The sequence below is a fragment of the Lates calcarifer genome, linkage group LG15 (genome assembly GCF_001640805.2).
Source record: "Lates calcarifer isolate ASB-BC8 linkage group LG15, TLL_Latcal_v3, whole genome shotgun sequence".
Lineage (NCBI taxonomy): Eukaryota > Metazoa > Chordata > Actinopteri > Centropomidae > Lates > Lates calcarifer.
The window spans coordinates 21,649,776-21,676,391 of NC_066847.1; the positions used below are offsets into that span (position 1 = coordinate 21,649,776).

Here is a 26,616-nt window from a genome sequence, read left to right on the forward strand (position 1 = left end):
AATCTGTATGAAAATGTGCTTTGTGCCTGTGCTGTGTGCTGCATGGCGGTGTGTCCTGATGCGCTTAGAGGGCTCTCGTCCTGATGGGTTGTTTGTTTTGTAAACTTCTGGCTCTTCTTCATGTTTTCCTCTGGGTTTTCTCCTCCTCTCATTTTCCTCTGTGCATCCGTTTTGACATGGGAGTGAAATTTGTGTCACAAACTATCACATGTTTGTGATAGATTTTATGTGTGTTTAAACACATGCATGTTCTGTTACAGCTTTTGTTTTGTTGGTTTTGGAATGCATTTTGGGTTGAAAGATTTTTTTTTTTTTGTTGTTGATTCCTGAGTTTTGTGTTTTCAACAAACTTGTTATTTTTATTTGTTTGTAATGTTGAAATTCAGCCTTTGTATTATCTAACAGGCAAAACAAATAAAAAAACAGATAGATACAAATGCATAATCAAAATATGCTTAAATATTAAACGCATAAAATATTACAGAGCAAATAGTAGTATTAAATTGGATGGCCTGAATAGTGGAAGAAATGGATTAAACAGTTTCATCTGTTCATGTAAGCAAATTGAAAGCATGTGGAATGTGGAAGTAAGAAGTGTTGCCATCTGTTGTGTGACCTTAATGTCAACAAAACACGTACATTTTCATCATATGCCACCTGTAGTTGTTGCTTTAAATGTATGACACACTTTTAACCAGTAAGACCCTAAGGAAGAACATTATTGTCTTAAATACAAAGATGTTTGTTCCTCTATTTGTTGTATGTTTTAAATTTTTAACAGCTTCTTCTGTTAAGTATATATATATCATTTTTGTTTTTCAAGTTCAAAAGGGTTAAAAGTAATTTTCTGTTCTATTAATTTTCTTTTCTTGTTTAAATTACACAATGATTTAGTCATAAACTTTCTGTAGAAAGTTATACCAGGATTTTAACGTTGAAAAATCTATGAACGCCTTAATATATGCTCATGTTTTGATTTCAGAACTTGTTTTTTTCCCCTTACTTTGTTAGTGATGTCAAACAAGAGTATCTAAAAGAAAGGTTGAAAACCACTGGCTGAGGATAATAACTTTTAAAATTGCCTTGAAAATGCCAGAAATTGGACATGACTTTTATCTTGTAGCAACACTGATTCTTAGTCATTACTGAAAGTTTTAGGAATATAAAGTAACCCAGACCCTAAACATGGAATTATTGGTTTGACAAAATCTATCGTCTTTAAAATATGTGTTGTTAAATGCCATTTTACATCTTAAAACGGTGTTTAAAATGGCCCTTTATTTGACTGACATGCTTAATACTGCATGGTAACTTATCTCCTATTTTTTCCCCTTCTTTCTTCATAGCTGTGAAGTCCTCAGACTGAATGCTTCTTGACATCACAGTGGTTTATATATCAGGACAACGAGGTGAAAAGAAGACGAGTTCTGCTGTGGAGCACGAAGACTTTAATGGATGAAGCTCAGCTATTATATGACATTTCAAAATGTAAAATGGAAATTGACACATGAAATACACTGTCAAGATGGTACGTCAGTGGTCTGTATATTTGTTTTAATGAATTAGGTATGAATCAGTGTTTATATTGTAGATGAGTTTTTTATTATGTATTTTACAAAACAAAACAAACATAAAAAAAAAAACAGCAGGCAGATCAATCCAGACAATGTTGAACTGTTATATTTCTTTTGTTGCCAGTCCTGTGTTATGACAAGTTTGTACAGATGATTAAAATGTTTAAAACATATTGTTGTATTTGTGACTTTGCGATAGTTAGGTTTAGCTTGAACTAATGACTTCCTATAGCACTGCCTATATAACACACAATTATTCCACAGTTTAGTGAATATGTGAAACCTGCTGAAAGTGTGAGTGCAGCTGAAAACAAGTTGCAGATATTTCCACAGATAACAAAGCACGAGCGTAAAACCACACATGCAGAGACCCTTGCTGACAGCCAGAGCTGCACTATGAAGCCCACTACTACCGTTACACAAAGCGACGCAGGGACTAAGGAGGATGAAGAGTGGGTTTTCCTTCACATGACAGAAGCTGACATTTGCTCACCACAACCCTTGTGTTCTCAGTCCGAGTGAAACATCAGACGCAGACCACAGCCCAGGCTCAGCAGGGGTTTCAGCTCCAACGTAGGCAATTGAGACAGAACTTAAAGCCACACAATCTGTACAAAAAAAATTGCTAATACAGTGGCTTTACCTCTTTTTAGTACTAATTTATAGCCCCTTGCTCCTTTACATACAAACAGAAAATTCTCAAATTTCTTCTTAATGTCGACAACTTGATCATGGTGACTTGGCACGTTTCTCTTTAGAGAACCAGAAGCAGAGGATTGCAGAGAGGAAAACCTCAAGCCCCAGCACACAAAGTGCCAGCACCTCCATCTGTGAGAAACATAAGAACCATCAAGTTTTCATTTCACATCAGCTGATATAACTAAATTCAAGGGGTGATTAATAAGTTGGTTGATTAATAAGCTCTGCTTACAGGCACATGCAGTTCAACTCTGAGTGAAGAAGGTATGAAGTAAATAACTTTTGTGATTTTTCTGTTTTGAAAGTTGCAAATCGGGACTGTCTGAGAAGATGTATAACCATCCACTTTTGTGCAGTCATTCGACGTATGGGGATTTGAACTCATCATTTTCTGAGTCAGTTCTGACTTGTAATTTTCAATTATATAAAACAGAAAAACCACAAAAGCTATCTTCAAACCCTCTGCATAATCACTCAAAGATCTGATCTGCGTGTGCATGTAACCAGAGCAGTTAAATTCATCTCCTTCCATCTTAGGCCACAAACTTATCCATCGCACTTTGCATCTATTGTGAAACAAGACCATCATTTTTTATTTTGACGTAATATTTGCTTGCTCTCACCCTCAAGTATGGCTCATTTTGGTAATTCCAGTAGGCCAGGTCGATGCTTATCAGTAAGGCTGCGATCACAGCTACGATGATACAGCCACAGTTAACTGCAAAGGACAGCTGGAACAAAAGTCATACAAGATATTTAAACTACTAATCACTTTAGTAATACAATATTTCTCTGGTATCTACTGAGCTGTACTTACAGGCAGTAATACTGGATATCTGAACAGCAGGTTGGAAACAATCCCAGCAATGATGAACTGCAGAGAGGAGAAGAAATGCAGCTCAGAGTTGACTTAAAACATCAGCACATTTTCACATTGATTGACTGGAAGAGTCATTCATAATTTTAACTTATTTTTGCAGATCTTATAGTTTTATCTGCTTCACTCAGTGCATGTTTTTAAAAATAATTTAGATCTTGTTTTAGCAGAGACTTACGAGTGCTCCTGTCATGTGGGAAACTCTGAACAGGGTGAAAAGGGACTGGTCCATTGTTTGGGTTACAGCAAAAAGAATTCCCACTCCAACACTGAGGAAACCACTCACCATCTGCAGAGACTGACAGAAGAACAGATACAAAAATATGTAAAATACATGCACGCACACACTTACATGCCAACAAGAGTAACACTAATGTATGATTCCACCTTCTAAATAACTGCACAATCTACCCCATAAACTAAATTCTGTTAATATTTGCAGAAAATATACTAAGATTCATTTATCATCTCAGTTTCATTTCCATAAACAGAGTTGAGAAACATTCGCCTGTTGTGCAGATCTGCGCAGCAACAGCAAATGCTAAGTTGAGGGTGTTTGTGGTATTGTGCCTAGAAGTGTGTTTATTAGATAATACTTTGCAGGAATAACACCTACAGACTGGCATGTGTGCATGCATGAAAGTGCAAATATATGAATGCCTAAATGAAACAAAAATAGATTTAATTGAAGAGGATGATTATTTACTTAAGCATCTTAGTTCTTATTACATTAATGGATGTTATTCACTTTGATTTTGAAATGCATGAGCTGGGCACATTCTCAGTGTGCTTATCTAAAGGTGTTTTTCACACATGACTCAGTGCTTGACTTAATGCTGTAAAAGTGTTACTATATGAGCACTCTGGGCTTGGAATACATTTATAAAATAAACTGGAAATGCTGCCTTCATATTTTTATCTGTATTTATGTGCTAATGTGCGTTTGTATATTTTCTTTCATGTCAACCTCCCAGGGACTGCAGATGAAAATTAGTCTGCATGGCTAGATCTGGCACATTTACGGGATGGACCCTAGCGCTCATATTAATGAATTACATGTACATGTAATGTGCATTGTACCTTCTTAAGTAAAATGAACAAAACCATATCAGACAGATCAGTTACAATATAGGCAAAGTCCCTCTCATGAAAGACACAATGTTCACAGTGGTTGACAGAAAAAAAATTGTGTGAAACATCAGCATATCAAGAGAAACCAAGTATTTCCTGTTGCTGCTGCCCAGATCTGCACAGAGGTTACATGCTATTTTGGACATGTGTCTTTATAGTGCCTCTAATCTGTTTATGACATCTTGCACTAACTTTGTGATAATACTTTTTTTTTTTTTTAATTAAACACACTTACAGAGAAATGAGCAAAAGATCAGCAGTTATCAGCAGTTCCTGTACTTCAGTGTTTGCTAAGTAAAATATTACATACAAAAACTAGTAATGTATTGGAAACAAAACCCACAATCTTAGTTCCTTCTTGATATACACAATTTTGCAACAACTTACAAAATATGAAGAAATACACACTTTCTCACACACTAAATAAAAGGCTGACCTAGTTACAATCACATGATGCTATTAAATGCAATCTGACATGATGCATTTTTCCCTAGAATGTGTATTGGAATTAGACACTTTTTGCGAAAGTGTTTTGAATTACAGTGTATAAAGCAGACTGACAATAGCTCAGGTTGACCCTTGTTGTGCAGTATTTGCATCGTAAGTGGTTCGATACCTAGTTCCTATAACTGTATACTGAAATGTCCTTAAGCACGACACTATCCCTCAACTCTTCCTGATGAGCAGTGTATGTCATCAGCGTGTGGGTGCTTGTGCGTGCATAAGTGTGTGCTTTTGCTGTGTTTGCACTGTTACAGGGTAAAGGCGCTGAAAAAATCATTTAACATAAAAATGAGATTTTCAAAGACTAGCATTGGTTTGTCATTGACAAAATATAGAGATTTGAAATGTATCGACAGTTTAGCATGATCTTATTTGGCGTTCACTCTGTCCAAAGAGTGCTCTGCATTTATAGAGCACTTTTCTACCACTCCAACACACACGGACACATTCACAAACTGATGGTGTTGATTTATATATCTTACTTTGAACTGTTTCCTGTTGGGGTTCAGTATCTTGCCCAAAGATAATTCAACACGTGGACTCACTCTCCCTCACGGTGGTCCAACACTTAGCTAAAATACTTAAAATACTTTATGTTGGTTTTTCCTTTAACTTATTCCCTGTCTGTGCTTGACCTGAGTTGATTTGACCTCTGTTACCTCAGTCAGCACTGAACATTTTGACCTACACAAAGGTATTTTTTTTATGTCATGGCTGTTACATAAGATTACATTTTACAAGTTTTCATGTTTTTGTATTTGATGTGCTCTTTTAACCCTCTTACCCCCAACACAGCAGGTTGCTTCTTCAGCAGGTCATGCAGCGGTCCTTTGTCCTCTGGTATTAGTTCTGTAGCTTGGTAATGTCGCACCACGGGCTGCTCTCCTCTGTTGGCTCTGTGCTGCTCCTCATCATTTCCATGAATATCCATGTCAACATCAGCACAGGCCATGGTGCTTCTTTGATCTGGAAGGAACAGTATTTTGCTTGTGATGTGTAACAATATAATGATTTCAAAATCATCATGTGTTCTTTTCTTTTGTACCGTGAATCCTTTAGTTCTCTGTTCTGTTGACACTGTCACGTAATACCAGACAACAGTCCTGTAAAAACCTGTTGAGATTAAGGTATAATGTTGTTTAATGTTCTCCACTCTGTGTAAACACACGTGTGTAAATCAGGTGAACAAGATATTAGAAATATTATACACTATAACATAGTCTAAAACAAATTCAGTGCAATACAAAGTACAGCTTCAGAGAAACTAAGCAACTGCCCAAACAGTTAAAAGAGTATTTTCAATAAAAATATGAAGTACTAATTTTTATTTCTTATGATTTATTGTAGATGAAAGCAAATGATTAGAGATTTTTATATTTGTATGTGTTTAAAGGCTCATATGTTCTCAGTGTGATGCATAATGATTTTAGGATCTGGTATCGTGCATCGGCCTTTCATGATTACTAAATATATAGATTTGTGTAAATCAGTTTTCATTAAACAAACTGGAGTATCATATTTTAATGTAACATTTGTTAACATAACATCATAATCTCACATCGCAAACGCATTCTGTTATCATAGCTGAACCTCTTTCGGCAACTTGATAAAAAAAGATATGATATGATACAAAATATTAATAACAGCTCCGGACCATTTAATGATCATATTCTTTTCAGGCTTTCAGTGTTTGAGATGTCATGTTTAACATACATGCAAAAAGCTTACAATCCTATATATACATATATGTTCACAGATTCAAAGATGCTTAAATTCATATTCTGGATTGAAAATATGTACAACAAAGTATTTTTAGTGCAATTCAATAAAAAAATTTAGATTCTTACCTTGTTTGGCTTGAGTTGTATCTATTTCATCCTCTGTATCTGTCTCAAACAAATACCACGATCTGTCAACATTTTCACTTCCCTGCAAATACTTTGAAATATGAGGTCATCTCACACCTTAACTTCCTCACCCAGTCAGTGGTGTCTATTATGTTCAGACCTCAGTGCCTCATCACCCTCAGTTGTATATTATGGTATTTCTCAGTCAACAAAAAACACTAAATAAGTCAAAATAGCACTTTTGAATGTTTGACAAGTCAGTCTGCACTCAAGCACTTTGTGGGTTTTTACATATTCTTGTCTGTGTGTGTGAGAGAGAGAGAGAGAGAGAGAGTGAGTGAGACAGAGAGAGAGAGAGAGAGAGAGAGAGAGAGAGGGAGAGAGAGAGAAGGTGAGATAAAGACAGGAAAATACTTTGCACGCCATTTCATTTCCTTTTCAAACTTATTTGACAAAGCACAGACTTTCACGACCAAATCAAGTCAAGAGAAGAAGAGAAAAAAGGTATGTTACTGAAAACCTCAGCAACAGATCACCAGTGATATAAACTGTTTTACCATCCTTTGCATTGACCTTGTTCACAGGAAAATGAAGAAGTCATTTCAATGCAATGAGTCGATGATCATCACTATCCCCATTGGGAATCTCAGGGAAGCTGGAGCAGGTCAACTGATGCCAGAAAAATTCCACTGTGTGTTCAAAGATTCCTACAAGGTCTTTGCTAATAAGGGAAAACCTAAACCTCTCGGAGTAAGTAGAAGTTGGGTGTGGTACCAAGCAAACACACTCCAAAATAGTAAATGTTTATATTTTGGGACATACATTTACACACAAAAGTTCCAGCATTGCAGTATTTTCTGTTTATTTGTCTATTTTTTTCATCCCTTTTTATAAGGCAGCTCAGGCCATTGCTGGTGTGTTTCTTTGTGCTCTTGGTGTGATGTGGACAGAGCCTATCACTATGATCTGCACTTTACCCAGTGTGGTGGTAAATACAACTTTAAAAAATACAATCTGTTCTAGATGATTCTTTGAAGAATTTGAATCAACTATTTTATGTTATATTTCAGTTATGTTTCTGTTACTCACTGTTACTGTGTGAAAACGAGCATTATGCATCTGTGCATATACTTCCTTTTACTGCTCTGACGCCTGTTATATACTTCTCTTATCACACAGTATTTTTTTTAGTAATTATTATATTTCTGTGCAAACTAACTAATATGTTTTGTCATTATCTTAGTTTGTGGTCACTGGTATGCTGTCCTATGCTGCAGGAAAAGCTCCAAACATGTGTGTTGTAAGTAATCTAATTCAAAATAGAAATTTTGTTTGCAAGTTAAAAACCCATCATGCAGGAGAAAAAAGATGGATTAAGAGTGAATGTAGTATGGATATAATAATAATAATAATAATAATAATAATAAACAAGATTAGTCCCAACTGAACAACATGCTAACCTCACTTCGCTGCCAAAACTTGACCTCTGTGTGGACAGAAACTTCCACTGAATGTAACATAATGTGTTTTTTCCAGGCAAAGCTGTCATTCTCTCTCAACATTATCAGCTTCTTCTGGTCAGTTGCAGCATTTTCTATAAGTGTGATCTTCACACAACATCCCCCTCTGTACTATTATTACAGATACACACATGACTCACCCGATTTAATGGTAAGGTAACATCATTACCCTTTACTGAGTGACCAGTTGCTCTCTGAAATGTAACGTGTATTCACTTCTAATAATCTCTCAACTTTTCCACAGCTGGTTAGAGGAATCAATGGACTGATAATGAGTCTGCTGGTTATTGAAAATTTAATAACCCTGTTCTTGATCTACTGGTTAAGCAAAGCTATTTGCAGACAACAGTTCAACACTTTGGTAAGTTATTTTCTTTGTAGTTACATACTGTATACTGTTAGATAAATGAAATATTGTGTAAATAATAACAGTCATTCTCTTTCTGCAGCCCATTGTACTGCTGAAACAGGGAGACTGAATTTAAAGGTTTGACAAAGTTCAACAAGCCAAAGACCAAACCAACCAAACAGCTGTATTTATACATAAACTTATTACTTCCTGCTTGTATAATAAAGTGCATAACAGCCTGTCAGTGTCACATCAACATATGCTGTACAGAGGATGTGAAGGTTTTTTTGTTTGTTTGTTTCTGACAAATAGTTGAAGAATATGCAAACTGTTATTTACTGTTAAGAACATGTTACCTATTTCTTTTTGTACAATTGCCTGTTAATATTGCATTTTTATATAAATATATAACAGTAAGACTACTGTCCATGTGAACAAAAAAATTAAAATAAAAAACAAAAAAGACACATTGATTTCTGCAGAAAGCTTTATTGTCTCAAGTCCAAGTTTCTGTGGATTATTCAATCTCACCTGACAACTCTAATGTGCGTCCACCCAAGGTGGTTGTGGGTTTGTGTGTGTGTGTGTGTGTGTGTGTGTTTGTGAGTAACAGACTGTGAGAGAGAGAGGGAGAGAGAGGGGTGGAGAGATACAGAAACAACTACCAAGATATTTCATTTCCTTTTCAAACTTACTTGACGAAGCACAGGCTTTCAGGTCCAAATCAAGAGAGGAAAGAAAAAAGGTATGTTACTGAAAACCTCAGCAACAGATCACCAGTGATATAAACTGTTTTACCATCCTTTGCATTGACCTTGTTCACAGGAAAATGAAGAAGTCATTTGAATGCAATGAGTCAATGATCATCACTATCCCCATTGGGAATCTCAGGGAAGCTGGAGCAGGTCAACTGATGCCAGAAAAATTCCACTGTGTGTTCAAAGATTCCTACAAGGTCTTTGCTAATAAGGGAAAACCTAAACCTCTCGGAGTAAGTAGAAGTTGGGTGTGGTACCAAGCAAACACACTCCAAAATAGTAAATGTTTATGTTTTGGGGTATGCTTTTACACACAAAAGTTGCAGTATTGCAGTATTTTCTATTTATTTGTCTGTTTTTTCCTCCCCTTTTATAAGGCAGTTCAGGCCATTGCTGGTGTGTTTCTTTGTGCTCTTGGTGTGATGTGGGGAGATGTGGGCGCTATGATCTGCACTTTACCCAGTGTGGTGGTAAATACAACTTTAAAAAATACAATCTGTTCTAGATGATTCTTTGAAGAATTTGAATCAACTATTTTATGTTATATTTCAGTTATGTTTCTGTTACTCACTGTTACTGTGTGAAAACGAGCATTATGCATCTGTGCATATACTTCCTTTTACTGCTCTGACGCCTGTTATATACTTCTCTTATCACACAGTATTTTTTTTAGTAATTATTATATTTCTGTGTAAACTAACTAATATGTTTTGTCATTATCTTAGTTTGTGGTCACTGGTATGCTGTCCTATGCTGCAGGAAAAGCTCCAAACATGTGTGTTGTAAGTAATCTAATTCAAAATAGAAATTTTGTTTCCAAGTTAAAAACACACAATACAGGAGAAAAAAAGATGGATTAAGAGTGAATGTAGTATGGATATAATAATAATAATAATAATAATAATAATAATAATAATAATAATAAACAAGATTAGTCCCAACTGAGCAACATGCTAACCTCACTTCGCTGCCAAAATTTGACCTCTGTGTGGACAGAAACATCCACTGAATGTAACATAATGTGTTTTTTCCAGGCAAAGTTGTCATTCTCTCTCAACATTATCAGCTTCTTCTGGTCAGTTGCAGCATTTTCTATTGGTGTGCTCAACATGCAATATCTTCATTACCGTTATTATGATCCCTCATCCAATTTAATGGTAAGGTAACATCATTACCCTTGACTGAGTGACCAGTTGCTCTCTGAAATGTAATGTGTATTCACTTCTAATAATCTCTCAACTTTTCCACAGCTGGTTAGAGGAATCAATGGACTGATAATGAGTCTGCTTGTTGTTGAAAATTTAATAGCCCTGTTCTTGATCTACTGGTTAAGCAAAGCTATTTGCAGACAACAGTTCAACACTTTGGTAAGTTATTTTCTTTGTAGTTACATACTGTATACTGTTAGATAAATGAAATATTGTGTAAATAATAACAGTCATTCTCTTTCTGCAGCCCATTGTACTGCTGAAACAGGGAGACTGAATTTAAAGGTTTGACAAAATTCAACAAGCCAAAGACCAAACCAACCAAACAGCTGTATTTATACATAAACTTATTACTTCCTGCTTGTATAATAAAGTGCATAACAGCCTGTCAGTGTCACATCAATATATGCTGTACAGAGGATGTGAAGGTTTTTTTTTTGTTTGTTTCTGACAAATAGTTGAAGAATATGCAAACTGTTATTTACTGTTAAGAACATGTTACCTATTTCTTTTTGTACAATTGCCTGTTAATATTGCATTTTTATATAATTTTTATAACAGTATGACTACTGTCCATGTGAACAAAAAAATAAAATAATAATAAACAAAAAAGACACATTGATTTCTGCAGAAAGCTTTATTGTCTCAAGTCCAAGTTTCTGTGGATTATTCAATCTCACCTGACAACTCTAATGTGCGTCCACCCAAGGTGGTTGTGGGTTTTTTTGGTGTGTGTGTGTGTGTGTGTGTGTGTGTGTGTGTGTGTGTGTGTGTGTGTGTTTGTGAGTAAGAGACAGAAAGAGAGAGAGAGAGAGAGAGAGGGGTGGAGAGATACAGAAACAACTACCAAGATATTTCATTTCCTTTTCAAACTATTTTGACAAAGCACAGGCTTTCAGGTCCAAATCAAGAGAGGAAAGAAAAAAGGTATGTTACTGAAAACCTCAGCAACAGATCACCAGTGATATAAACTGGTTTACTATCCTTTGCATTAATCTTGTTCACAGGAAAATGAAGAAGTCATTTGAATGCAATGAGTCAATGATCATCACTATCCCCATTGGGAATCTCAGGGAAGCTGGAGCAGGTCAACTGATGCCAGAAAAATTCCACTGTGTGTTCAAAGATTCCTACAAGGTCTTTGCTAATAAGGGAAAACCTAAACCTCTCGGAGTAAGTAGAAGTTGGGTGTGGTACCAAGCAAACACACTCCAAAATAGTATATGTTTATGTTTTTGGATATAAATTCATGCACAACAGTATTTTCTGTTTATTCGTCTATTTTTTCCTCCACTTTTATAAGGCAGCTCAGGCCATGGTTGGTGTGTTTCTTTGTGCTTTTGGTATGATTTGGAGAGAGCCGGCTAGGTTCCTCCTGATCTGCACTTTACCCAGCGTTTTGGTAAATACAACTTCACACAATAACTCCAAACTGCTGTTCTAAATGATTCTGAAAATTGATTGAGTAAAAAAATACAAATCAACCATTTTATGTTATATTTCAGTTATGTTTCTGTTACTTACTGATACTGTGTGAAAACAAGCATTATGCATCTGTTCTTATACTTCTTTTATTGCTGTGACGCTTCTTATGTTCTTTTATTATTACACAGTATTTGGAAATAATTATTATATTTCTGTGTAAACTAGCTGATATGTTTTATCATTATATTAGTTTGTGGTCACTGGTCTGCTGTCCTATGCTGCAGGAAAAGCTCCAAACATGTGTGTTGTAAGTAATCTAATTCAAAATTAAGACTTTGTGAAAAACCCACCATGTAGGAGAAACTTTTTCTTTTAGTGAAATTTTGATAGCAAAGAAAAACTACAACTTGATTTAAAAATAATGGCATGTATGTGTTAAGTAGTATATATCTATGTAGTTACTGTATACATATACAGTTTTTATTTTCTTTAAAAAAAAATGTTGTTTGTTCACAGAATTCAGAGAGTGAATTTTATTCAGCTCAAGATTTAGAGATGTTCTTCTTTCTTTCTTTCTTTCTTTCATCTCCTAAACATGAAGTACAGTGTTAAATCTTCTAAAGATGGATTCATAATGAATGTAGTATAATCAAGATTAGTCCTAACTGAGCAACATGCTAACCTTACTTCGCTGCCAAAACTTGACCTCTGTGTGGACAGAAACATCCATTGAATGTAACATAATGTCTTTTTTCCAGGCAAAGTTGTCATTCTCCCTCAACATTATCAGCTTCTTCTGGTCAGTTGCAGCATTTTCTATGAGTGTGATCTTCACACAAGATCTTCATTACTTTTATTATGATCACTCACCCGATTTAATGGTAAGGTAACATCATTACCCTTGACTGAGTGACCAGTTGCTCTCTGAAATGTAATGTGTATTCACTTCTAATAATCTCTCAACTTTTCCACAGCTGGTTAAAGGAATCAATGGACTGATAATGAGTCTGCTGGTTGTTGAAAATTTAATAGCCCTGTTCTTGATCTACTGGTTAAGCAAAGCTATTTGCAGACAACAGTTCAACACTTTGGTAAGTTATTTTCTTTGTAGTTACATACTGTATACTGTTAGATAAATGAAATATTGTGTAAATAATAACAGTCATTCTCTTTCTGCAGCCCATTGTACTGCTGAAACAGGGAGACTGAATTTAAAGGTTTGACAAAATTCAACAAGCCAAAGACCAAACTAACCAACTGTATTTATACATAAACTTTTAACTTCCTGCTTGTATAAAAAAGTGCATAACAGCCTGTCAGCGTCATATCAATATATGTTGTGCAGAGGATGTGATGGTTATTTTTGTTTCTGTTTCAGAAATAGTTGAAAAATATGCAAATTATTACTGTTTACTAAGAGTATGCCACCTATTTAAAACTGCGTTGTCTCAACTCCTAGCAATATTCAGATCATCCGTGAAAAACTTTTATTCAGCAAGAAGCTACATTTTCCTATTAGGTCTCTATTTCCATAATCATCTTAGATTATTGATTGCTATGATGGCCTGTATATTAACTTGCTTGATTGCATGGCTATTTAACAAATATCAAACATTTTAGCAGCTTCTTTTGTCATGATTCTTGTATTTCATTCCAAACTGCAACAACATGTTGATTTGTCTTAAAATTTCAATAACAAACTTCTGTGGATTATTCAGTCTCACCTTGACAACTCTAACGTGTGTCTGTCATAAGACTTGTCTTTATGTTTTGAAAAACCCTGGCTCCTATTATGAACTTTGATTTTGCATGACTCTATGTGCAGCCTCAGGACTCCAGTGCACTCAAGCTGTCAGAGTCTGTACAATCTTAAAATATGATTAAATCACAATTCTGAATTGTGACTTTTTACTTTTTACAAAACCTCTACTCTGTTGCTGTAACTTTGTCTTTAGCATATGAATAAAACTGATTATTTTGCTTATCTGTGGCTAATATGTGCTCTTATTGAGCTGAAACAACACTCTTCTATTGTAGACGATGTTTGATATAGGTCAGAAAAATAAATGATAATGGTACATTCCTACTGACTAAAAATTTTACGTATTCAATATTGGGTAGTAAGTTAGGGTGGAAAAAATGGTGGGAGCATCCATCAGAGACATTTAGGAAATAATAATAATAATAATAATAATAATAATAATAATAATAATACATCAAATTTCTATAGCACTTTTCATGATACTCAAAGACACTTTGACAATATAACAAAAGAAAAGAGAAACAGTGAAAAGAAATAAGTAAATTAAGTAAAGTGACTGTTGTAATTATGTAAATGCCAGGTTGAACAGGTGGATCTTGATTAGTGATTTGAAGGTCTGAAGTGACTCTGAGTTCCTGATGTGTAGTGGAAGGGAATTCCAGAGGGTAGGGGCAGTGGTAGTGAAGGCTCCGTCCCCCAAGGGTCAGTGCTTGGTTCTGGTGATGGGGGAATATGACACTTCTTGCGTTGTGTCCTGCTACCAAAAAAGGAAATCATTTCTGTGCAAACTCAAAGTTACTGAACATTATATGGGGAGATTATGTGTAAAATAACCTCTCTGCACTTGTCTCCTAAACTATAAGAAATAAGATTAACAGTAAATAATAATAATAATAATAATAACAATAATAATAATAATAATAATAATAATAATAATAATAATGCTCATGAGGTGTGTGAAAACTGATAGGGACCCCTGCTGTAAGCTGAGGATGGTTTTTGGTTTCAATGTCATGTGAAGCCAAGAGCGGCCACAGGGGGGAGATAAACACACACAAAGTCAAATAAATTAACCTTTTGATGAAAGATGTACTCTAGGAAACACATTCAGTTGACAGTCAAAAAAGCAAAGTATTTAGGTTCACACAACACATAGGCAAACATACTGTTATGCATTTGATTAGGAGGTCTGGGTCTAAGACTAACTGTGTACATGTAGAAGTCAGCCTCTGTTCATTTGTCATGGTTTAAAGTCCTTGCATGGAGGTCACGCTATAAACAATCACAGCAGCACATGATGAAGGAGGGCATGAACATGTAGACTCTTCCGCTTTGGGACACTCCCAGCAAACATGTACACCAATCAAAATCAAAAGTGAACGACCTCTCTACAACTGTCTTCCCCTCGTTTATTAACTCTCTGCTGCTTAAACACGGTGCTCGGCTGTCACTACTCTCCTTGGCTGGATATGTAATTTATGTATTTTACTTTTAACTGTTTCCTGTCTACAGCGGTTTGAGGCGGTTGGCGCTGCTGCAGCTCCTCTCCTGGCTGCGTCCTGCTATGGCGTCCGTGTATAGCGGATCCCATACCCTGAGCAAGGATGATGTGAATTACAGGATGCATTTCCGAATGATAAACGAGCAGCAGGTTGAAGATATCACGATAGACTTTTTCTACAGACCGCACACGATAACGCTGCTGACATGCACGGTGCTCAGTTTGATGTATTTCGCCTTCACCAGGTAAGTCGTCCGCGGCTAACGCTAGCTCAGGGAGGTTAGCTTGGTTAGCATTCCGCTAACAGGAGCAGTGATGCTCTGACTCTTCACTGGCGTTTCCCACTGAAACTAACTCCACAACCCGCATGTAATCATCCGGTTAACTTTCTCGGTCTTATCTGCCTACCGTCTGCTGCCATTAATCCCAAGCCTAAGCTGATAAAAAGAGGCGTTGTGTTAAATAAGGCTAGTCCAGTGATGACCACTGTTTCCTGTGCTGACATTAGCTATAACCATGTAACTAGCAAGGAAACGTGTCGTAACGTTACATTTTAAGTCAGTATCTGCTTTACAAACCACACTTCGCCCTATAAATGTCATGCAGCATTAATACCAGTGTCTACATCAGATGCTGTCTGAAACTTGAAGACACGTGAGGCACATCCACATAACCACAGGAGGGGACCTGCTTATAAAATGGTCTATTTAACATTTGCCACAGTGTCGATGGACATTTATCTTTTTTCCGTTTTCCCTTTCTGCAGAGATGATGGAAACCCTGACAGTAATCTCTGGGTGGGGCTCATCCTGGTCATCTCCTTTTTCCTTGTCATCAGTGTTTTGGCATTTCCTAACGGTAAGCAAAAAAAAGTGTTTGTATAGCCTTTACCTACAGTTAACCCGAAGGTGCTTCTTCAACAGTTCTGTGTTAGCCCGGTAAATACAATACAATGACAGATTTACATAAGACTCTTGGTCAGTAATGATGTCATTATGAGATTATGAGAAGTAAATTGAACAGACTTTGCAAGTTAAATTTGAATCCTGGGGTCAACAACCTTATCTAGCGTGGGATCGTTAGTATAATTTCTTGTCACCATTGTTTGTACAGTTCTCATCACAGGAGTGGTAACTGGAAAAGAAAAAAGGCTAATTTGTTTGGTTTGTTTTATGATTAGTATTATGTTTAGCCTGTGTTTATCTTGTTCCTTGTTGTAGGCCCATTCACCAGACCGCATCCAGCAATATGGCGAATAGTTTTTGGTGAGTATTTGCTAAAAATCTCTGAATACAAAACTGGTGTGTCTCAGACCTTATATTTCACTTCTTCTGAATGTCATGTCCTTTTGCTGCCAAGGTCTGAGTGTCCTCTACTTCCTGTTCCTGGTTTTCATCATCTTCCTCAACTGGCAGCAAGTGAAACAGCTAATGTACTGGTTGGACCCAAACCTGCGCTATGCCAAGAGGGAAGCAGACATAATGGTGAGTGGGTTTAGGCTTGATGCAGAAAATCATTTTCAGATTGATTTACATGCACCAGTTGTGTTCACTACCTGGGGATTATCAATCAGTGTAATGAGGTTATCTGTGCCACTCCCTGCAGGAATATGCTGTGAACTGCCACGTCATCACCTGGGAGAGAATCCTGAGCCATTTTGACATTTTTGCATTCAGCCATTTTTGGGGCTGGGGTATGAAGGCCTTGCTCATTCGAAGCTATGGCCTGTGCTGGACCATCAGTATTACCTGGGAGCTTACTGAGGTAATGAGCATCCAGTGGCATCACTTTGTCTCTGTCTGTCTGGTGTTGTAAGTGGTTTATCTGGTGGAATTTGATGAATTTGAGGATGGCCGTTCTCAATAATTTTATATAATACATATTATAATTCATATACATTATTGCAGGTTGAAAAGTGGACTCTCAGTACATTCTCTCCTCCTGTTCACATAGCTATTCTTCATGCATCTGCTGCCTAACTTTGCTGAGTGCTGGTGGGACCAGGTGATTCTGGATATTCTGCTGTGTAATGGAGGAGGCATCTGGCTTGGCATGACTGTGTGTCGCTTTTTGGAGATGAGGACCTACCACTGGGCCAGTATTAAGTATGACCTTGCAGTCTGGAAATTAACTGTGTTAAGATTTTATCCCGTTCTGTTTTTAGTCTGTGTGACCAGTACCAACTCAAACACACCCAGCTATTTTCAGTTGCCTTTTCTCTCATTATGGGTTGTGAAAAGGGGAAGTGGGGTATACATTGTAAGCCTGGTTTATCTATTTCATATTGTCAGGCCTAATTCTGTAACAGTAGACCTAATACATTGGCAGGAAAACTAACAAATATATATACATATATATACATGTATATATATGAGCATTTTTGTTTATTATGTAAATTCAGTAAGTTTTTTATTGTGAAATTATGAAAGGTAGATTTACTTTTTACTTTATTCATTTTGTGTTTTTTTAAATATTTTATTTAATCTATTTTATAAAAATGAAAGTGTGTAAAGACAGAATAAGTGAGACTGTCATCTAATATCTTTAATTTGCTTTTACTATTTTGTAAAACAATAATAAATTCTGTTCCTTTCTAGCAAGTCATTTCAAAATGCATCTTAAAATGCATTAAGTGTTATTTTTGAAATATGATTCCACATGTTCATCAGGGAGAATTGGACTGAATGATTAATGTGATGGCATTACTTTCATCTGGCTTTGTCTACTGCACTAACGTAATACTTATTGTAAATCTATCTGCAAGTCATTGTAATCCTTCTCCTCTGCTTCCCACCCAGGGACATCCACACCACCACAGGGAAGATCAAACGAGCCGTGTTACAGTTCACCCCTGCAAGCTGGACCTATGTACGCTGGCTCGACCCAAAGTCTTCCCTGCAGCGAGTGATGGGTGTCTATCTCTTCATGATCATCTGGCAGGTGGGTCAGTGACAAATCCACTCTCGCCATTTCATGGTGAATTAAGTGCTGACTAGTCGGGGATCATCCGATGTGCTCTGCGTGCTAAGTCTTGGCTAATCTAATTGGCTCCTCCATGGCAGAAATCTAAAACCTGTCCCACATGGATCCATATAATGCATGACTGTCCTGCTGTCTAAACATTAACAGCTAATCCCATAAGAGTGAAAGACAGGCTGGATTACTTGGGAGCAATTTATGGTAATGAGAAAACCATGGCTGGAGAACTTGAGTAAGCTCCATTGCTCTCCATTGGCGAGTCAGCTATGGGTGCCAAAAATTTCCAGCCACTAGCTGCTGTGTCGATGAAAACTGGTGTTTCTCTCATTTTTGTGTGGTGATGAAACAACATTGTCATGCCCTCTCTCTCTCACTCAGGCAGTTCCCAACCCTCCTGAGGCTTTAAATAGTAATTACCAGTTTTTGAGAATTAGTTGAAGAGCCAAGGGAGGGGAGGTGGTGGTAGCTCAGCTTGGCTTGCTGTGGTGACAGCTTAACTCCTCTTCACTGAGTTCAGCCACACAGGCTTCGGGCCAAGTGAGTGAATAACACGGCAGCAGGCCTCCCTCTCATTATCTTTCAGTGCGGATGAGAGGGATTCAGTGTATCCCTCAAAATGAACTGCCACTGTTCTTGTCAATGTGTTAAATCAAGTGTGATTTGCATTGTAGGAGAATCTTTGTTTGTTCGTGTCCTAACCTCAACCCAAAGCGGTTTCAGCATGAGATGTGTTTGTGTAATAAAAAACAATATACTGACTATGGCCAGTGAAAAGAGTCTCAAGCTATTCATTCATTATAAATACCCTAAAACTAAAACAAATTTGAACATGATCTCATCATTAATTGTCAGCATTGTCTTTATGTCACTGACTGTAGTGCATCTGCCCAGAGTAAAGCGCTAATTAAGAGTTTCATTGCCATTAGTCCCTTACTCACAGCACCCATTTTGACTTGTACTTGACTTGACCAGTGTAACTGACAACACCAGGAACAATAATGAATGCATTCCTTTAAGGTGGGCCAGTTCCAGGGCACCACCTTCGTCTGTGCAGTCTCACTGGCATGGCTTGCTGGCACATGTTAATAGAGCAGAGCCGCCATCATCAAATGTTATTTCCTACACCATGTGCATCAACATGTCTGCCGTGAAAGAAATTTATGGTCCCTAAAAACAAATACAGGAACACTCTAAGCCACTCTACACCCATTATGAGGGCCAACCATTATGATTGGCCAATTGAGTCATCAGACCTATCCAACTCTGTTTTACTTTCCGAATACATGACTGAAGACAAAAATCCCCCAAAACAAGTCAAGCATCAGCAGTGAAGATAACGATGATCTATGGGATCCTGGACCTCAGCCAGTTATTATAATAATAATACTGATATTTGCAAAGGAACTGGATGAAAATATTTAAAGCTAAAAGCATAATGTGAAACATGTTTGAATGCAGAGTCAAAACAACAGTGATGCATCTTTGTCCCGATCACGGTGTTATGTATTATCTTGTGTCTGTGTTCTTTTGTGTCTCCACAGCTAACGGAGTTGAACACATTCTTCCTCAAGCACATTTTCGTCTTTCCCGCAAGCCACGCTCTTAGCTGGTGTCGAATTCTGTTCATTGGTATCATCACAGCTCCAACAGTGAGGTAAAAACACAATTTGTTTTTTTTAAGCTCTTGCACACTTTTAAGTGCTAATGTCCAGTTCTTTGTTTTGACAATTTGAGAAAATTGCCAGCTAGCAGAAGCTGCAGGTGAAATTTTGTTAACGTTTGCACTGTGTTTGTTTTTGCTTTAGGCAGTATTATGCCTACCTTACAGACACGCAGTGCAAGAGAGTTGGGACCCAGTGTTGGGTGTTTGGGTAAGTGAACTCTTAAAAAAACAAAAAGATTTAAATTTTGTAGCCCTGACGTACGCTTATTTCTACACTGCATATTTATGAGTTAACTGTAGTGTGCCTATCAGACAGCCACAGGCAGTGAGGACAGGTAAAGCAAGTGATGTCAACTTTGATATCTGTTTTACTTGGGGGTACAAACTGTCAGGCAGTTGACCTATATCAGAAATGTTATTATCCACCTATGTAATGAATTTCACCGAGCAAATGTTAACATGTTCAGGTCAGTGAGCACAGTTTTGCTCTCAGGTAAAAGCCTTATACAGGTGTTTTTGTTACGAGCTTATTTTTCCCCTTGTTGAATTGAAGGTTTACTGCTGATGGGTCAGAGGTTTCAGTTGTTTGTGTTTTTTCTCTCCAGGGCAATTGCCTTCCTGGAGGCCTTGGCGTGTATTAAGTTTGGACAGGACTTGTTCTCAAAAACGCAGATACTCTATGTGATCCTTTGGCTGCTGTGTTTGGTAAGATTGGAATCACATGCGTTTCTGTGACAGAGCAATTTACTGCAGTCCTCTGCAGTTTGTAGTTGGCTCATCATGCTTTAATATACATGAAATATTATTCCTTAACTTTGCAACCAACCTGCCATAATTTTTCACATATATCTTGAAAATATTTTAACATCAAAAACTGTCTGTGCTGCAAGTTATTGAATATGGATTGTTCATGAATCATCTCTCAGTCTTTGTTATGTTTTATCTGTTTTTAGGCTTTCATTACATTCCTGTGCCTATTTGGAATGGTGTGGTATGCTGAAAATTACGGTCCAAGAGAAAAGGTATGCTTTAGATTTAGTAAGTTAGTTTATTACAAAATCAATTAATGTTGGTCTTTGTTCAGATGTACCTTAAACCTCTGTCAGGGGACACATTAAGTCCTTGCAGATGTTTGTTGAAGCAACTGGTAGAACTGGTGTTTGCTGCTTTACACGTGTACAAATGTTAATCCTCTTCATGTAAATGTTAAGACAATTATACATTCGTGTTCCCATGTCTGAATAAGCACCTGTGCCAGTCTTACCATGCTGGAACCAATAATATTTCCTGAACACTTTCCAAGAGAGCAGAGGGAAGCATATAAGCCCTTTATTTTGTTACCTTGTGGTGAAGGTCAAAAAAGACCAAATAAACAAATGAATACAAAATAAACTTGTACAGCTACAATTACAAATCAGATCAACAGCTGTTCCCTATATAATCAGTTTTCATCCACACCAGTTCCATTGATGAAATAGTGAATTTCCAGCACAACATTTTATACACAGAATGTGGGCAAATTGGGATTATTGTGACTGTCGGCGACACAATGATTGAATGTATGAATAAAGCCACAGCAAACATTTACATAATAGACAGCTACTTCATGCCTGAATGACAAAAGCAATTTCTTTAACAGATTGGTCAAACCAACAATGTCACATGTTTCATGTCTAAAGAGTCAGCTGATTGTCTCTTGAGGAGTGAATATGAACTTTTAGGCCTATTCCCTGTAAAGATTTGTATCGTTCACTGGGGTCAGGGAGCTTTTCTTTTCAAGTTAATGGTATGTGTGTCATGCGTCTTATCCTCCTCTCCTCTCACAGAGCCTCTCAGAATGTGAGGACAGTAATTACACAGAATCTGCTGACCATGTGTCCGAAGTGTTTAAAGGTACAGTGACTTTACTGTGTTTAGTGTTTAGAATAGTGTTTTACTTGTACTTTACTGTACATGTGAAAAACTATATTACATCTTTCTAAAAGCTCATCAGTATGTGATTATCATGTTTCAGGAGAGACAGAGATGGATGGAGACAGCCCTACAACCAGATGGAGAGGGAAGGGCTCAGAAAAGACCAAATCCATCAATGGCTTGGACGGCCAGTAAGAAGTGGAGCCAGAGGTGGGTGGGTGACTCCCGAACTCACCCCAAGGAGTCAAGTGTGATGGATCACAGGTTGAATAGGGGGTTAAGATACGACCACTTCCTGGTGTAATTGAAGTCTACAAATCCCCCATCTACAGCAGAGGGAGTGGAGACGGGAGATACTGAGTGGATGAACAGGTCCATGCAGTGTTATTAGGAGTGCGCAGAGGCTTGGACTACAGAGATGCACACTAAACTTTGTGCTGTAGTCATAAAAGCTCATAAACCACTGATAACAGAGTGTGTGTGTGTGTGTGCGCGCGTGTGTGAGTGTGAGATGAGAGAGCGAAATAGTGGTATTTTGTGTGTGTGTGAGAGACAGAGATGGCAATACAAACAGCCAATTCTAGATGTGACTGCATGATCATTGTAGCTGATAATTGAACTATAATTTACAAACATTTATCCTACGATACAGTATATCATTGATGGTTAATGTACATTTGACTGGTTTACACCAGCCTTAACTCCAGTATGTTGGTTCAACACATTTCAATGTTATAAGCCATTATGAAGAATTTATCACATGAATTGGAGCCTCTATGTTTATAGCACAGAAAGGCCAGAGTCTTTATTAGTACCTGACATATTTACATCATAGATGTTGACACTTGTTTTGTGTTTATAACTTGAATGTGGACAGGATTTCAATGCAAGACAGCTTTAGCTTGATAGTATCATTGACTGAGGTTTGACCTGGAACAAAGTGAAGCACACAGTTAAAGCACTTTTTAGAATGTTTTCTTGGAAATACTGTACATTTTGTAATGTTTGCGTATTTTGTGAATCATTGTGACCTTGAGTGATTTTACTCTCCCTGTCCATCTGTGGCTGCTATCTTTTTTTTTTTTAACTGTACTGATAACGGAGGGCAATTATTCAAATTCCTGCATGTGTCATCAGGCTCTTCCTGTCTGCGTGCAGGTGGTTTTGTTTTACTGTCAACCTTCTTGTTACTACATATATTGCATTTGCATGGCTGTGTCAAATCAAATCAAGTGTTTTAGTAGGAAAATGTTATAAGAGTAGTCAACAGATCTTTGTATTTCACCACACATCAGGATGCCAGTATTGTTATTTTTATGTCTTTTGCTGTAATTGTAACATTTTAATTCACCCCTTGTGCCTGTTTGCATGTTCTTTTTTTTATTATTCTTAACTTTTCTCACTTTGTATTAAGGCTAAATTTGGGTTTTTTGTGTTTTGTTTCTCTGCCCTTATTTACGTTTGCTCTGTCAGTATCATCTCAGTACAGATATATCCCTCATAATCCTCGACAATCCAGACATTGACCTCTGTGGAATGGACCAGGCTGCCGTGCTACAGTAGACACTATAAATGGTACATTGTCTCTGGATTTAGATGTCATTTGCCAAAAACAATTCCGCTGAATATGACTTGTGCTGTTCTTTTTCACTGTGAAATAATGAAACATATTAAAATGTTTTACATCTCCTCTTAAACTCTTTGTGAGTTATTGTTGAAAGGATCCACCCTTTCTTTTTCGGTTTTTGAAATGGAGCAGCAGCACTAAGCTCACACCTTACTTTGAACAAATTCTTTCTGTCCTTGATCTCTCATTCACATAAGTAGGAGTCAGTTTGTATACTTAACAATAGGAAATCATGAATGACCTTGCTCAACCCCCGAAGAGCACCCTGCTGCAGCAAAGGAGTGCCAGATTGGCTGACTCAAACGCTGCCCTTCTCGGATCAGATTTCACTCCGTCTGCACACGGTGAAACTCGGGGACTGAAATAGCTTCCTCATGCTGACCAATAACAACATGTATTTGTAGGTACTGTTGATGTTCCCTCAGAGAAAGACAGTAACGGATGTCGTTTATAACGAAACATGCAACAGCAACAGCAGTAGCAGAGGTACAGCTAGAAATTCCGAGTCTGCTCAAAGAAAAACCCTTGAACTATCATCAAGTATCACTCCACAGTGAGTATGAAGGCACAGTGCAATACTATGTGGCACCTGTTGGAGATATAGGCTTTAGATTCAGCCAAATTCTTTTCTATTTTAATACCTCATGCACATATAAAAAAGGAATGCTGTCTGCTGAATGTGTTCTGAGAAGGCTGCACTGTTCATAAACATTGCAGTGGCTGTAACCACTTAACCTCTCCAACTTGTGTCTATTTTGATTTCCAAAGGAGGGCAGCAGAGAGCCTCAGTGCAGCGCAAAATGTCACATGACCATCTGGGCCTACAGCACAGGACATGAGTGTGTACTCAAAAATGTTGCAGTGCTCTGTTTTATTAGCCCTCTCTTCATCATTTGCTCCATCTCTTTTAAATTACCAGTCTCTCTTTCTTTAGTTTCCTGAACCTCTGGCTGCCTGCATCAGCTGACACCCTCTGTTAGCTTTAAGGACATCCAGGATATTTCAACCATGGCCATGAGTCCCAGTTCCCGACGCTGTGGCAGCCTGAGTCCTGAGGGGATCCTGAGAGAGATCCAGGTCAATTTGCTGGAGTGTAAAGTTTGCTTCGAGAAGTTCTGCACTCAGCAGAGGGAGCGCAGACCACAGAACCTTTCCTGTGGCCATGTACTCTGTCTGGAATGCATCAGAGCTCTGTCCCACCCTCTCCTGAGGAAGCTGGAGTGCCCGTTCTGTCGACAGCTGTGCAGTGTTGACAGCACCTCCCACTGCCAGGTTCTTAGTGACCTCCAGGAGCTACTGTTGTCTCGGACTCCCATTTTCTCTGCTCCTCCTCACAGGGCAAAAGGAGGCTTTAGTGAGGCTGCAGGTCTGACATCAACAGGTCTGCACCTCTGCACAGCTTTTGGCGGCTGGGGGACTCTTATCAACCCTACTGGGATAGCTGTTTTAGGCTCCTCTGGGACAGCAGTGGTGGTGCATGATGGAGAGAAGGGGGTGGTGGTGTTCAGTCCCCAAGGAAAGAAGCTGCACAGTTTTGGGCAAAGAGGACAGGCCAGTGGGGAGATCTGTTACCCAGTGGATGTGGCGGTGACTCCTTGTGGTTACGTGCTGGTGACTGATGCAGGGGATAAAGCTGTGAAGGTTTTCACCTCCAGAGGGAACCACGTGTTGACAGTCAAGGATTCTTTCCAGATGCCCTGGGGTGTAGACACAGACAGCTGTGGGCACATCGTGGTCTCAGACATCCAGGCTGGCATGCTGTGTCATGTACAAGTGGACTATGCTCATGGTGTTATTCTGCAGCATCATACACCCATTTCTGACCTTCAGCATCCAAAAGCTGTGGCCTGCTGTCGAGTGACCGGGAACACTGCAGTGATGGAACACTTAACCGATGACACACATCCACCAGAGAGGCACCAACACACAAGGCTGAAAGTGTTTACCAAAGACTTCCACCTCCTTTATCAGACAGACACTTTCAGCCTGACCCTGCAGTCCACAGTGAGGCTGGACATGTCAAGTGTGGCTTTTGACAGAGATGGAAATGTGATTGTGATTGATTCTAAACAGGGGATGGTCTGGAGTTTAGGGAAGCTCCAGAACAGCCCGGTCTTGACTCCTCTTGTGGGAGACCTTATCCGCCCAGTTGGACTGGTGTCACTGAACAACATGCTCATCATCCTGGATGGTGGAGACCATGCAGTAAAGTTTTATTCTGCTACATCTGATACTGGACCTGTGAAGTAGCTCATGTATAAACAGGCCTAGAGTAGCCATGTGAAATGTAGCTTATCATATCATAAAGTGATTAGGTGACCTGCTGATACTAAGTAAAGTTTTACTTTGAAAAAAAAAAAAGTAGATTGAAAACTGTGAACATTTCAGGTGCTATAGTCGATTCTATGCATTGTAGTATTGGTTGTGCAGTCATTTACAACTAATGTTTTTGTTTTGTTATTATTGTCCTATTTTTTGAAAATAAACTGCATTATTTCTGAATACATTATTCATTAATTTCCCAACCACTTGTCTCGAGAATAATCTGAGTCACAAAATGATTAAAGGCAGCAGAATAAATAATATTATTCTTGCATAAAATTAAGTTTGTTTTTCTTAATTTTGCTGTTTTCTTGTGCAATAATACTACTTAATACGTTCACCTTTATGGGGCTGCAGAAATCCTTCAAATCAAACAATCTAAGGAAAACTAAAAATTTCTCTTTGTTGAGCTGCTCACACTACATATCCACAAGGCCATAAAGCTCTGATGAGAGGTTGAACAAGCAGAAATTCCTTCATTTTAATCAGTCAAAAAACAATGAACTGCTGCTACACAGTGGTGTTGTTATCAGTGAGGATTCTCACTTAAAATCTGGGGCATTTAAGTCCCCTGAAATGTAGAGAACTATTAATTGTTTTCTCTGCAGTGCCTGTTACACCTGTTCCCGGCCCTGACCCAACATCATCGATAAAGGTAACTGCTCCACCACCTGTCTTCCCTGTAAATGCCCAATATCCTCAGCAGAGGTAGCCTCATCTGACTCCGACCCAGAACCAGAGCCCACAAAATACAAAAGGCCAAAATATACCTTTAGTAAAGAATGGCTTGACCAATGTCTACACTATTACTGTGGCGCCAAAAGGCATGGTGAAAAGTTTTGTTAGGTGCACCAGTGCAACAATTGTAAAAAGTTAGTCTGAAGCCCAGGTGTATATATATGTTTATATTTTGGGGACTATCAAAAATTATTTTCGCTGGGGGTGGGGGGGCTTGG

The 26,616-nt window shown here is 38.0% G+C and overlaps 5 protein-coding genes across 6 annotated transcripts in view; 4 read left to right on the top strand and 1 right to left on the bottom strand.

The window, feature by feature from the left end:
* Positions 1-1,745, top strand: part of zgc:158766 (uncharacterized protein LOC100009641 homolog) — a 23,821-nt gene extending 22,076 nt beyond the window's left edge. For both annotated transcript variants that reach the window (XM_018689016.2, XM_018689031.2), the window contains one exon: positions 1,347-1,745. Coding sequence is in view for 1 of the 2 variants with exons in the window: in XM_018689031.2 (XP_018544547.1) it covers positions 1,347-1,352 (6 nt within the window). In the remaining variant the exon portion in view is untranslated. The remainder of the gene's footprint in view (positions 1-1,346) is intronic.
* Positions 1,432-6,911, bottom strand: si:ch211-269k10.4 (uncharacterized protein LOC100150242 homolog). Its single transcript, XM_051075956.1, has 7 exons — positions 6,633-6,911; positions 5,831-5,898; positions 5,570-5,751; positions 3,329-3,448; positions 3,091-3,147; positions 2,897-3,004; positions 1,432-2,402 (listed from the first exon to the last, which is right to left on the bottom strand). Exons 3-7 carry the CDS (start codon positions 5,735-5,737, stop codon positions 2,304-2,306), a joined length of 552 nt encoding a protein of 183 aa, XP_050931913.1. The 5' UTR covers positions 5,738-5,751; positions 5,831-5,898; positions 6,633-6,911; the 3' UTR covers positions 1,432-2,303.
* Positions 6,912-11,258: 4,347 nt separating this feature from the next.
* On the top strand, positions 11,259-13,876 carry LOC127143308 (uncharacterized). Its single transcript, XM_051075955.1, has 7 exons — positions 11,259-11,394; positions 11,475-11,640; positions 11,771-11,869; positions 12,143-12,199; positions 12,651-12,773; positions 12,867-12,983; positions 13,072-13,876. The coding sequence occupies exons 2-7, from the start codon at positions 11,479-11,481 to the stop codon at positions 13,099-13,101; spliced, it is 588 nt and encodes a 195-aa protein (XP_050931912.1). The 5' UTR covers positions 11,259-11,394; positions 11,475-11,478; the 3' UTR covers positions 13,102-13,876.
* Positions 13,877-15,002: 1,126 nt separating this feature from the next.
* On the top strand, positions 15,003-23,408 carry ptdss1a (phosphatidylserine synthase 1a). The gene is made up of 13 exons (XM_018688960.2): positions 15,003-15,400; positions 15,922-16,013; positions 16,376-16,420; positions 16,515-16,639; positions 16,761-16,919; positions 17,109-17,260; positions 17,954-18,095; positions 19,676-19,788; positions 19,940-20,005; positions 20,403-20,502; positions 20,751-20,819; positions 21,624-21,690; positions 21,812-23,408. The coding sequence occupies exons 1-13, from the start codon at positions 15,219-15,221 to the stop codon at positions 21,904-21,906; spliced, it is 1,407 nt and encodes a 468-aa protein (XP_018544476.1). The 5' UTR covers positions 15,003-15,218; the 3' UTR covers positions 21,907-23,408.
* A 114-nt stretch (positions 23,409-23,522) lies between these two features.
* On the top strand, positions 23,523-25,840 carry LOC108891698 (E3 ubiquitin-protein ligase NHLRC1). Its single transcript, XM_018688973.2, has 3 exons — positions 23,523-23,891; positions 24,107-24,177; positions 24,273-25,840. The coding sequence occupies exon 3, from the start codon at positions 24,347-24,349 to the stop codon at positions 25,586-25,588; it is 1,242 nt and encodes a 413-aa protein (XP_018544489.1). The 5' UTR covers positions 23,523-23,891; positions 24,107-24,177; positions 24,273-24,346; the 3' UTR covers positions 25,589-25,840.
* Positions 25,841-26,616: the final 776 nt, after the last annotated feature.